The sequence below is a fragment of the Mauremys reevesii genome, linkage group 11 (assembly GCF_016161935.1).
Source record: "Mauremys reevesii isolate NIE-2019 linkage group 11, ASM1616193v1, whole genome shotgun sequence".
Classification (NCBI taxonomy): Eukaryota; Metazoa; Chordata; order Testudines; family Geoemydidae; genus Mauremys; species Mauremys reevesii.
Genome location: NC_052633.1, coordinates 54961045 through 54975062, shown reverse-complemented (window position 1 = coordinate 54975062; position 14018 = coordinate 54961045). Strand labels below are relative to the sequence as shown.

The following is a 14018-nucleotide window of genomic DNA, read 5'->3' as shown; positions in this document are numbered from 1 at the left end:
TTGCCTTAACCTCTAGAAATGAGTTTTATCAACTTTGGAAAGAAAGGATTCCCAAACTTTCCAGTGGGATACACAACACTTGCTTCTAGTTCTGGAGGTCCTGAAATATTGTACACTGAAATAGGTGATTATTTAGATTTTTATTCATAGATTCTCATCGATTCATTTAAGTATTCCAAGGCTAGAAGGAACCATTGTGATAATCTAGTCTGACCTCCTGTATTCCCCAAAATAATTCCTTCAGCAGATCTTTTAGAAAAACATCCAATCTTGATTTAAAAATTGTCAGTCATGGAGAATCCACCATGATCCTTTGGTAAACTGTTCCAATGGGTAATCACTCTCAACGTTAAAAAAATATGCCTTATTTCCAGTATGAATTTGTCTAGCTTCAACTTCCAGCCAGTGGATCATGTTATATATTTTTATGCTCGATTAAATATTTGTTCCTCAGACAGATTCTTATTGACTGTAATCAAGTCACCCCTTAATCTTCTCTTTTAGATTGAACTCTTTGAGTCTATCACTGTAAGGTGTGTTTTCTAAACGTTTAACCATTCTTGTGACTCTTCTCTGAACCCTCTCCAATATATCAACATCCTTCTTGAATTGTGGGCACCAGAACTGGACACAGTATTCCAGCCACCAGTACCAAATATGAAGATAAAATAACCTCTACTCCTTCTTGAGATTTCCCTGTGTATGCATCCCAGGATCACCTAAGCTCTTTGGCCAAAGCATCATAATGAGAGCTCACAATCAGCTAATTATTCACCACAATCTTTTTCAGAATAACTGCTTCCCAGGATAAAGTTCCCAATCCTGTAAATATGGCCTACTTTCTTTGTTCCTAGATGTAAACACTTATATTTATCTATATTAAAGCACATATTGTTTACTTCTGCCCATTTTACCAAGTGATCCAGACTGGTCTGAATCAGTGACCTGTCCTCTTCATTATTTACCACTACCCAAATTTTCATGTTATCTCCAAACTTTATCAATGATTATTTTATGTTTTCTTCCAGGTCACTGATAAAAATGTTAAATAGCATAAGGCCAAGAAGCAATCCCCGAGGAATTCCACTGCGAACACACATGCTTGATGACAATTTCCCATTTACAATTACATTTTGAGACCTATCAGTTGGCTAGTTTTTAATCCATTTAATGTGTGTCATGTTCATTTTACATTGCTCTAGTTTTTTAATCAAAATGTCATGTGGTACCAAGTCAAATGCCTTACAGAAATCTAAGTATATTATATCAACACTATTACTTTTATTACTATTACACTTACTAACTTGTAATCTTACCAAAAAAAAGATTGCAAGTTAGCTTGATGGGATCTACTCTCCATAAACCCCTGTTGCCTTGCATCAATTACATTACCCTCCTTTAATTCTTTATTAATCGAGTCCTGTACAGAGGTGCTGGAACAATTTGTATAATGGGGGTGCTGAGAACCATTGAACCAAACTATAAACCCTGTATATGATGGAAACCACTTCAAGCCAGGGGGTACAGCAGCACCCCCAGCATGTCTAGTTCTAGCACCTATGGTCCCATATCAGCTGCTCCATTATCTTGTCTGGGATCAATGTCAGGATGACAATTCTATACTTATCCAGTAGCTTCTGTTTAATATGCCTAAGAGATACTCATGATACGGAAAGACGTTCTGCAGCATGAGCTTTCGTGGGTGAATACCCACTTCTTCAGATGCAAGTCTCTTGCATCTGAAGAAGTGGGTATTCACCCACGAAAGCTCATGCTGCAGAACGTCTGTTAGTCTATAAGGTGCCACAGGATTCTTTGTTGCTTTTACAGATCCAGACTAACACGGCTACCCCTCTGATACATGATACGGAAAGAATATCATCACCATATATTCAGACTGTGTCATCTGTTTTTTCCCCATATAGCGAACAGAGATATTTATTGAACTCCTCTGTCTCTTCTGCATTATTATTGATAATTCTACCATTTCCATCTACTAATGGACCAATACCATTGTAAGGATTCTTTTTGTATCTGATGTATTTTAAAAACTCCTTGTTAGCTTTCACTCTGTTAGCCATAGATTTCTCCTTGTGTCTCTTTGCTTCCCTTATCAATTCTCTTCAATTCCTATCTTCTGATTGATATTCATTCCTATCAACTTCTTCTTTCTTCCATTTGTTATATATAAACAACGTGGTTTAGAGGCAACAAGGAAGCAGCTATACAAAATGTATATATATAGTGGCAGAGTTCCGACCTTGTCTCCGTGGATCCTGTGCTTCCAGGTGGTTTATGCTAGCCTCAGAGGCTCACTGCAACCCTCCATGTAGCCCTTTTCTCTCTAGGGCCAAGGTTACAGTCTACTGAGCCTTTTTCATCATAAGGTAGCAAGGAGGTTGGTGAGAGAACTCCCACAGTCTCTGTTGTCCCTATGGGCTTATTCAAGAACAGTTTAGCCTCCTGTCCTGACAGGTGCCTGTTTTCCCCTCCCAGGAGGTGTTTCTGTGGTGGCAGGTTGGGGAGAACCTGGGCCTACCCTATACTCTGGGTTCCAGCCCTAGTGGCAGCAGCTGTTGGCAGCCGACCTTTCACTGCCAGAGCTGCTACACTTCCCTGGGCCACTTCCCCGGGCCACTTCCCCACAGTTCTCCCACTTCGTTCTCTTAATGCCTTTTTCACCTTTACCTTAGTTCTCCCTTCCAGTGGCTTGAGGGTGTCTTCATTACCCAGCTCCTCAGTCTCACTTCCTTTCCTCTGGCTCCCTTTTCCTTCCCCCGGCCTGACCGGAGTGAGCTCTTTTACAGTATCAGAGGGGCCTTAATTAGGGTCAAGTGTTCACATTAGCTTAATGACCTCATCTGACTCTTCACAGGTTAATTAGAGTTAGGTGTTCACATTAGCCTAACGGCCTCACCTGACTCTTTGCAAGGTAATTGCAGTCACGTGTCCACCCTAGCCTGGAGCAGCCCCCACTCTGGTCAGCCAGGGAACAGAAAACTGCTTATCCAGTGGCCAGTATATCTGCCTTCTACTACTCTGCTGTACCCAGCTGGTCTGGGTCTACCACAATATATATTTAAATTTTGTATAGCTGCTTCCTTGTTGCCTCTAAACAGGTTGTTACTAGTATGGCCTTCTTCCTTGATAGTGGGATTTTGGCTTTTTGGGCATCTAGTAAGGTATTCTATAAAATGTATCAATTATATTTTTTCCTCTGTCTCCAAAGCATATAAAATAGGAACTTGTGATACTAAAGGAATTTAGTCTTATAATGAGAGGATATAAAATACAATACCTTTAAATTCCTTTACAATACCTGAAAAACTCTTTAAATAAATTGTCAGTAAAGTATGTGCCATAAGTTTTATTGGCATTTGTTAGGGCTGACCTACATATGACATTCACGGGGAATACGGCCCCTCAAATCCATAGTGATGAATCATATTTCATCACATTGCCCTTTATATTTATTTATGAAGATGAATGGATAGAGATTTATATATGAGGATGAATGGATAGAGAGACAATAAAAAAATTAGGTGTGTATATTATGTTTATTGGTATGAATTTGGGATCATATGCACTACTCATGCTGTACAGAAGTGTGTGTATACAACCCCAAAACCAGGCAAGAAAGGGTTAAAGAGCAGCTTTGGGTTCAGGCAGCCCCACCATGCCACATCTGTGATGCATGCCAATCTTGGAGGAAGAGCTCACAAAAGGGAGAAGCTCAGTTCATAAGGCCCCAGACTGCAGAGGTGGACAGACCTCTGACCCTACAGTGCCCCTTTCTGGGAGATGATAAAACCAAGCTACGCTGGACTGACTGTGAACACTGAGCAATAATACAGACTGCAGGAGGATCCAGGTAGGACAGAGAAGCTGGAACCACTCCTTATTTCTGTTAATTTACTTTCTTCTCTTTTGGTGCCTTGAATACTGAGACTAGGGGCTGGACCCTCGGGCAGACTCTTGCTGAGCATACGAACCCCTGGAGGGGAAGGCGGACACTTTGTAGGAAGTAGGCTAGGAAAGAAGCAAGAAGTCTGACCAGACAGAACTTAACCACTTGCCACAAAGGTCTCTGAGCTGGAACCCATGTTAGAGGGAGGGACTGGGTTCCCCTCCAGTCTCACTGGGAGGACTAGCCAGAAGACTCCAGACACTAGAGGCCAGAAAGACTATTGTGTGAAAATCCTGGATTACCCCAAAAGGAATGAGACAAAAGGTGACATGGCTGGAGGGCCAAGTCACAAGTCAAAAAGGGACCATAGATGGATCTGGTCAGCAGGACTACAGAGGATGAAACCCTGCAATGCCCTTCGTAGCCAGAAGGCAGCACACTGGCTGGTGAGTCTCTTCACCACAAGAAGCTACAAATAAGATATGCAGCATCTTCCAAAATGACTGCCAATAAAATTTGTCTCCACAGGACATCATCAGATATTCTGTACGTGTCACATATTTTACAGAAAAATTACCTTAGAAACTGGTGCTACTCTTTTCACCCCTCCTCTTATATTAGTCTAACTCAGGAAAGGAAACAATTTTACCAGACACACTTTAAAATCTCAACATTATTTAAAATAATTTTTCTTTTTGATAATAATAATGTTGTGATTTTAAGATCCAATATGTCAGTCGATCAGTGCTAAAACCAAGTGCTGTATGCCATCAGAAAGTGAGTTTCCTAGCTCTTGAGTCATATATAGCACCCCTTTCTAGCCAGGATGGTTACAATGGTTTCTATATTTGTTTATTTAGATTTATAAAAATGCTAAAGAGGACAATTATCCATATGCTGTAGGTACATGCATTCTAGACAGAATTTAAAAACGTATCTTAAGTGAAGTAGTATGGGTAAATATAAACCACCAGTAGTAAGACAAGCAACTTAAAAATTCAATTCGCCCTTTCCCCACAAGAATTCTCCATGCTTATTATTCCCCCCATTTTCAAATATCTGGGGAAAAGATGAGCTTTAGAATGTCATTAGATTCTTCTATATTGCTCCCATCACTATGGTTCATGAGTTTTTCTATATTTCTAGACATGCTGGTTCGCGTCAATACCAATGACAGAAACTATACAGAAGCCTGAGTGCTGTTAGAGACCTGTCATTGGTCCAGATATCAGTGTAACTGCTTGTCCTGTTCCTCATTCCACTGGTGGAGAGAGTGAAACAAAATGGTTAACAGAAAACCAAAGAAAAGACTCACCTTGAAAAATGCAGATAAATGATACAGTAGCCAGTACTCCTCTTGGAGCCACTAGGAAAATATAATCCACATTTTTCAAAAGGAGGCTGGATAGTCATCTGTCTTGGATAGTTTAGACACAACAATTCCTGCATCTTGGCAGGGGGTTAGATTAGACGATCCTTGCGGTCCCTTCTAATTCTATGATTCTATGAAGGATAAGTCATACTTCTTCTGTCTCAGCCAGAGTGCAAGGCACACTGCCTTCATGTGGCTAGTGAAGCATTTTGTACTGTACAGTAAAAATTTGTATTTTTCTTTCTCTCTGAAGAGTGCCCCAAATTCCTGTGCCAGAGATCTCTAAGCGCACAAGTGAGAATCTCTGTTGAAGACTTGCCTTTGGAGAATAGGCTTTCATAAATAATAAAAAGAACTGGGCAAAAAAACCCAACAACCCAACACAGAAGAATGGGACCAACAATCTTCACCTAATGCTCAAATGAAATCGAACAACTTCAGTGGTCCACAAAAAGTTATTTTAAACCACATTAATTTCTTATTAGGACCAGAGGAGGAAGTGCCAGAATACTAGAAAGAAGACTATTCTTGTGATATTTCTGGTTGAACAGGAAGCAGGAAATACTAGAAATCTGACAAATAAGCTTTTTTCTAAGACCAATTGTTTCAAGCCCAATTTTACAGACCCAAGAGGTGAAAATATACAACGCAGGTGTATATGTGAGCCAAACTACCAATGTTTTGAGGTTCACCCATCATTAGTTTAAAAAAGATACTTAATTTACTGCATATACTCCCCAAATAGGGTTTGATTATTCTTATTGTTTATTTGTATAATATGTTCAACATAAGCTGTGTAGAGTCAGAATTAGCTCCAGTTCTTTTTGAATTGTGTAAAACTTTATACAGAACAGTCGTCCTCACAAGCCAGGAAAAGGAGCAAAGTGCAGAAGAGTATTATATGCAAATATTAAAGATTAGTGACTTGTTTCATGATAGACATAAACCAGAAGCTCTCCACAGAAGTTCTTAACCTTACAGTTTATTTTAAATACAATATCTCTGTTTCAGGCTCCATTTCTCCCCTGCTACTTTGAAGATCCTATTAAAGTCAAAAGCACACAGAAAGAGGTATTTTACACAGCTTTCGGTGTTAGTATTTTTATCAGTTATAACAAAGGCCAATACAGAATCCTGCCTTAACTAGGCAACAAGATCCTGGTTCTGGGGGATGTTGAGCATCTTCATAGATGTGCTGATTAGAGCTATACAGAGAAAAGTAATTCCATTTCACACAGAATTTGGATCATTTGAAATGTGTTTTCATTTCAATTTGACATGAAAACCAAATATTTTGAAAGACTTTGTGAAGTAGAATAAAGCCCTGGGTCTGGGGCAGTCTACCTGGTGGCTTCCCTGAAGCTATGAGCCTGGTAGATAGGGAGCTAGCTCCCAGGCCTACGAGCTCCCAGTTCCCCATTACCCTGCCTGTTGGCTTGAAGGGGAGCCAGAAGCCTGGGGGCCACAGAGCTTTGGAGTTGTGGCTCTCAGGGTTTTCAGGCTTCCTGTAAGCCCACCACGCAGGCTGCCAAGGACCCGGGAGCCTGGAATCTTGGGTTCCCCAGCAGGTCACCAGATGGGTTGCTAAGGAGCTGGGCAGGTGAGCTGGCAGGAAAGCAGGCAGATTTCTGATGGAGACTACACTGGGTTCCATCTAAATGTTGCTGAAATCAAACTGTCTTCACAAAACATTTCTATGTCAATCAATCAGCATTCTCTGATGGGAAAAACATTCTGTCAGAGAATTTCTGACCAGCTTTAGTGCTGATATCCTTAACTTCCAATGGCGGAGTTGGGAACGCTCAGGTTTAGGGATGTACTGATTTTAACTACTTAGCTTAAATTGTATATATTTATTTATTTATATTCTGTTACTGATTTTGGATGTAAGATGGTGACTTATGTAGAATTTGCATAAAGGCATGTCATTTCACCTTTGATGATCAGTGACCTTGATCCTGCCATAGGAGTAACTGAAGGTGGGAGGTTGGTGGATCCTGGTTTAAATGTGCTGCAGAGTGTTCCTTTCCAGGCCATTATCTGTCTAGACAGATATGCCACACCAGGGTGATTGATGCTGATGTGAAATGAGAGTGCATTGGGATTACACTGAGATGCAAACAGTGTTATAAATTAGACTGTCTTTATTGTGGGACAGTTGGAAGCATGAACTATGGACCTGATCCAGTGCCCACTCAAACTAGTGAGAGTCTTTCACTGATTTCAATGGGTGCTGGATCGGACTTTATATGAAAGCTAAGGAAAAAAAAAAGGAAGAATTGTCCAGTGGTTAAAATGCTACCCTGGGACTTGGGAGGCCTTGGTTCATTTCCCTGCTCTACTGCAGACTTCCTGTATGACCTTGAGTATGTCATTTATTCACTGTGCATCAGTTTCCCATCTGTAAAGTGGGAATAATGGCACTTCCCTATCTTACAGAAGTGTTGTGAGGATAAAAACATTAAAGACTGTTGAATATTAGGGCAAAGGAGTCATATTAGTACCCTAGATAGAGATCAGTCTTATGTTAATGAATTAGATTAATATATTTGAAATACCTTGTGCATCCCATTAATTGTCAGAGCGCAAAACTGGACTGTTTTTGTAGCATTTCAAATATATTAGCTATATAACATAATGCCTCACCTTGGTTCATCACTGGGGATGGAACCCATGATCTTTGTTACCTCTAAGGATGATGGTGGTAGTAGCCTCTTAGCCTGCAAGCGGGCCAGCCTCTGGCAGCATAACAAACGCTCCGGTTAGGATCATCACACTGAGTGCTTGAAGTCTATTTCTGCTCAAGGGCTACATTCACAAGGAAACTTAGGCACCTAAAAAACCACTGGGATTCACAAAGCCTGACTTTGGCACTTGTAGGCTCCCAATACAATGAACGGGGAGAGACAGGTGCCTTAGAATGGGATTCACAAAAGTCAGTACACTAGGTGTCTTCTCATCTATGATAACCAATGAGAGATGCCAAGCTGAGAAGTAAGTGATAAGCCCTGCCCTCTCTCAGAAATAGGTGCCTAAGTCCAGGTTCCCTCTGATGGATCTGGCATAGTCTGACAGTCAGTCTCTCCAGTTGAAGTGTTCCACTGTGGTTAAATAATTTCAAAAAGTAATTGGAGCAGGGGGACTGGATCCTCATGCTTGCTCTCTCTCTTGCCCAATGTTTAAGTTGCTCCACTGTGGATAAATAATGAAAGAATCGTTGGAGAGAGAGAGAGAGAGAGAGAGAGAGAGCGAAAGCATGAAAATAACTCTGCTCTAACCAGTAGGCAGCATTCAACTGGGAGGTAAAAGATCCAGGATCCACTCCTTCTGCTCCAATTACTTTTGAAATTATTTATCCACAGTGGAACAACTTTAACAGGAGAGATGGAGAGAGCCCCCCATCAGAATATCCCATAGCCCAGTGGCTAGGGTGCCTACCACAGAGATGGCAGATCCCTGCTTAAATCCCTTCTCCCCTTCAGGTGATGAGGGGAATTGAACCAGGAGTCTACCACATCCCAAGTGAGCACACTAATCTTTGGGTTTTGTGTGAGCTTCTCTGTAGGGGCCCAGTCCAGCAGGTGAGGTCTGAACACACTCCACTGACAAGTTACGTGGAGAAACTCCTGTCTTCCCCCAGTTCATGCATTGCTCTGCAACTTAGGCATCCAGGTGCCTGGCATGGGGCTGCAGTGCGTATGTGCAGAGGCAGAAACATAGGGAACTCTTAATGCAAAAATTTAGGTGTTAGGAGAGTTTAGGCACCAACAGGATTCAGGGGGAGCTGAGCAGGGGCTTTCTGAATCCCCGTGGGGCCTGATTCTGGGATTTGGGCAGCTAAAGTGGCCCTGAAGAGCCTAAATCCCTTTTTTAATATAGACCCAAGTCTTTATGCCAGTTTTATACCAATTGTATTATATAATTGGTATAAAGACATGGTCATAATGTAAATGATCCCTAGATTCAATCTAAATTAGTGTCTAGTGTCTCTACCTGAAAATCTCCAAGAAGAAAACAATTACGACTTAAAGCAGGGCAATTGCAGAAAATGTAAAACCAAGTAGGTTTTGGGGCTGAATTTCAACAAATATCCAGAAGCATCCCACAAGGTCACAATTCTATTAGCTAAGGATGTGGAGAACAAAAACTTGGTCAGAGGTTAAACAGTATGTAGAGCAATTGACACAGAAATAGAAAAAAAATACCTTAACATAAATTGCAATAAACTTGGGGTATGTTTGTTCAAGTAAACAAAAGTTCCCTCTAAGGCCCAAGCACCTAGCTGGCACATCAATTATAACAAACAACAATAGCAGTATTTCAGACATTTCAAATGACTGTGCAGAAATATTACAGACCAGATCCTTAGCTGGTCTAAACTGGCAAAATTCCACTGAAGTCAATAGCTACATGAATTCACACCAGCTGAATATCCGACATACTCTGTCTCTCTCTCTCTGTATGTATGTAAATATATGACTTGAGCATAACCTGAAGGGACCACTCTTAGGGTGAGAAGATAGTTAATTCCATTGTCATCCACGGCTAGTCCTTTCTGCTGATAATGCTAACAATTAGTGCCAGTTATGATAGTAGTCTTTACGATGTTAACACTTGTCCACTAGGAAATGAACTGAGACTCATTGCACTTATTTCATATAGGCCAAACTGCCACCAAATAAATAGTAATGACTTTTGGTCAGGGCAAAATTCAGACCAGTGACCTAGAGTTGAAAGTCTCTGTATCTCATTAATAATTCTCTGAACTATCCAATCTCTTACATCTATATATTTTACATCCATATAGATGCATAGCATGGAACACGTATCATAAATAAATGGCTTTATACTCTCAAGTAATATCAAAGAGCGAAGTATTTTTAATATAACTATTTGATTTGATAACATACCAGCATCTTTTTGTTTTACTATGTAATTTACCAACATCATAACTTCTAGACTTGTCTGGCTTATGCCACCTGAAGAATTAGATATTTCAAAAAGGTACCTGGTACATCAGTGAAAGTCTCTCCAAGGACAGACATATGAAAAGGTAGGTCCATCTCTTTAAGTTTCAGCAATACTTTAAAGAAACTCTCAGGGTCTTTATCATGTTCCCTTGAAATAAACAAACAGAATTTACCTTGAATTAGGTTATGTTTATTTGTAGAAAACTTTTTACCTTATCAGAGTAAGGTTTATCATAACTTCTGTTTTTGGTATTGGGGACCTCAGGCTCAGTCCCCTAAGCATGACTTCCTCCTCTGCTCACTCATCCTGCATGATGGCTTATGCCATATGGACTTTTATTTTCCTCAGCCTAGGATTCAAGAATACAAATCAGCCTTGTTAGAGTCCTAAGCCTTTTCCCTGGCCCATCTTTCTGAGACCTTGTGTTCACTCTTTAAATTAACAACTTAGATGGCATATAGATTTCAATATTTATTTCACCCAGCTATAACCATATCTCTGCCATACTAACAGAAAACACTGAGAGCACCTTCATTTTTTAGTCAGGGAGCACGTGTATTCAATGGGCAAGTTAATGATAGAAAGATAAGGGAGGGGTTATTTGATTAGTAAAAATCTACAGAATAATATTTTCAATGGTGTCACCCTCTGTGTTGTGGTGGGGAATCGCTTTCTCCCCTCCTTGCAGCTCCAGGTCCTCTGGTTGGTGGACATTTTGATAATGCAGTGTCATCAAAAATGAGTCAAATTGAGTATCATTCAAAAGCCCTTTCTCCCACAAACATAATGGTACCAAACAATATAAACCTAGAACAATTATGTAGCCATGTATTTGAGAAAAATGTTTAAAATCAGCTTTTTAAAATTATACTTTAAACAGAGGCACGTCAAAAATGAAGCCCTCACAAAGTAAAATTGTGGCCATTGATTAACAGAACATGCTCAGAACATGTACCGATTAATTTTTTTTAACGTTTCAGATTACTATACATGGGAGTGCTTCGAGTTGATTTGCTATTATCAGGAGGAAAGAAGTGGTTCAGTGGTATTGATTATCAGCTTTGTTTATAATGCCAAAAGAGATCTAATGAGGTACTGCTTAAGATGTCAGCATCCAGCCTGAAATTAATGGAATACCTTTGTAAACAGTATGCACATAGTTACATAACATACATTACATAACATAATTAATACAATCGCCGTGATAGGTTGTACTAGGCCCAGTGGCTCCCTGCTGGAGGCCATAGGGTCCTACCACATCCCATCCCAGAGAGGAGTAAAAGACCTAGAGTGGTAGTGGGGGAGTAGCCAATGAGGGAAGCTGCAGGGAGCAGCTAATCAGGGCCCAGCAGATTCACATAAAAGGAGTTGTAGGGCCAGAGTCAGTCAGTTTCTGCCTGGAAGTGGAGGAGTGAGGACTGAGTTCCTGGCTAGCTCAAGGAGCAGTAGGACCACGGACAGATCAGTTACTGTCAGGGACAGGGGAAGCACAAAGGGGCTCCTGGCTGGCTGCTGGGACTGAGTAAGGACTGAGCCCAGGGAGGGCTGCAGGAAGACAATGGTCCAGGGAGGAAGCACTGGTGGGTACGGCCCCATACCTGGGCTGGAACTGTTTAAAGACTGAACCCAGGGAGGGCTACAGAGATAACAACAGAGGGGTACTGGTAGTCTGTATTTACCAGAAGGGGTCTGGTTGCTTCACATACAGACTGTGTGTGAGACTTGGCTGGAGGGCTGAGTCATTGAAAACCTGCTTGAGAAACCACCGACAGAGGTCACCACAAACCAAGAGTGCAGGCACAGGCACTCAACCAGGGCATGCTCATGAGAGGTGGGTGCTACCGAATCCCAAAGAAATTTATTACAAAATCCTTGTTTTTACTTTGGTCTTGATCATTTTTAGACATTAACGGGGAGCGAAGAATACCAGCTAGTAGCTAAATCTTTGGAGAATACCACCGTAGAGAACCTGGTTAAACATGTGGCTTGGTGACCTGGTTAAACATGTGGCTTGTGTGCTACATGAACTGCACCCTAGACTGAATTTGGCAAGGTTGCAGAGGAAGTACATTGAGCACCAGGAAAAGTTGAAAATGCCAGGACAAATGTTAGCTGTGGGAGAGTCTTTGCTCTCTTTATTTGATTTGTCAGGAGTGCTAATTGGAATTTGCATCTGACAGGACTGGAAGACTTTGTGAAATTTTTTTTGCTTTAGATCTAACCAACTATTCTCCAATGATTGCCTGGTAAATTGCTGAAATCAGAGGTGTACTGAAGTCTGCCCCTGACACATGGGAGGAATTTCAAGAAGGAAATTGGAGTGTTTAACGGTCGCTAATTCCCTGCTGCGCATTTGGTTCAGATGAAGCTCTAGAGCATGAAAACACAGCAAAGAAAGTTATTTTTGGGTTGGTGGGCATAACATGGAAGCCCAGTTTTTCCTGACAACCCCAGTACTCCATTGAATTTTGAACGAAATATTAAGCGCAGCTGGAATGATTTTCCCAGAAGTAATCAAGCACCATCAAGACTCATTAGATGCTGTTAAGTGCCAAGAAGAGGACATTTTTAAAGTGACAGGATGAGCTTACTTGTACTGGCAACACATCTGAGTACAACAGACCAGAGCTCAGTAATATAATGACAAAACAGGTTCAAGTGATGAGAGGTGAGTGGATACTTTGGTTCATGACCTGTTTGAAGTCTTCAAAATCCAAAGCATTATCCAGAGGTCTGTCAATCTAGGGTCTCCAATCAAGAACAGACTAAAGCTGTAAATGAATTAAAAGAAAATCAAAGTGACTATAGCAGGGATTATTACAAATCTAACCACAGACAGGTCATTGTTTGCTCATCTCCTGGTTGTGACCAGATCTCTGCATGATGTTGAGCTACGTGAGACTTTGGGAAAGTATAAGTTCTTCGTTGTACAACAATCTGTGTTTGAATGCGATGGCATATGTGCCAGGCAAAAAGCAAACTAAAGCAAACTAATAAACATCTAGCATGATCTTCCTAAGCCAACACCCAGTGACAATGTGACTGGTATCTTATGCCAGCAGAGTCCTTTCAATGTAGCAATCATAGATGGCTGAGGATAAGTTCTCCACAAAGCAGAAACTTAACTTCTGCTGAGATTTGGCTGATTAATTTCATTATGAAGCTACAGAGAATATACTGGATCAATGACATAATCCACCTCATATTTGACATGTATGTTGAGGAATCAATTACAAATATTACCAGAAAGAAGAGACTCTATCTTATTTCACCTGTCCAATACAAAATCACTGACTCCACAAACATCTTCAATGTCACATTAAAGAAGCTACTATCTCATACTCAAATGAAGGATTAGTTAATTGCATGCTTTGCAGAAAAAAAATACTCTAGCATGCAAGGAATTGTTCAAAGAATTTCGTTGTTGCATTGTGTAACAAAGCTGATACCTTGCACTGTTCTGTGGAGTTTCTTCGTAGTTCCCATGAGGAGACTGACACTAAAATTATCTTGCATGCTGTCAATGCCACAAAGAGAGGTGCTACTAAACTCTGGATTTTTATACAAGACGCAGATGTTTTAGTGCTCTCTGTGAGATACTACCCAAGACTTCTGCAAGATTCTGTTTTTGTGCTTGCTGCTCGTATTGCCCTACGATGGACACCACAAGGAAGAAGGAGGAGAGGTAGACCATTGGGGACATGGCGAAGGACCATTGAAGAGGAAATGAAAGGTCTGGGAATGAAGTGGGATGAAATCTGCTGTCTC

The 14018-nt window shown here is 40.8% G+C and overlaps 1 protein-coding gene across 30 annotated transcripts in view; it reads right to left on the bottom strand.

Moving 5' to 3' along the window:
• GTDC1 (glycosyltransferase like domain containing 1) overlaps window positions 1-14018 on the bottom strand; it is a 266987-nt gene that overhangs the window by 18321 nt on the left and 234648 nt on the right. For 27 of the 30 annotated variants that reach the window (XR_005586243.1, XM_039495011.1, XM_039495008.1 and 24 more), the window contains one exon: window positions 10288-10397. The exons of the other annotated variants lie outside the window; for them this stretch is intronic. Coding sequence is in view for 26 of the 27 variants with exons in the window: in XM_039495011.1 (XP_039350945.1) it covers window positions 10288-10397 (110 nt within the window). In the remaining variant the exon portion in view is untranslated. The remainder of the gene's footprint in view (window positions 1-10287; window positions 10398-14018) is intronic. 30 annotated transcript variants of the gene reach the window in all.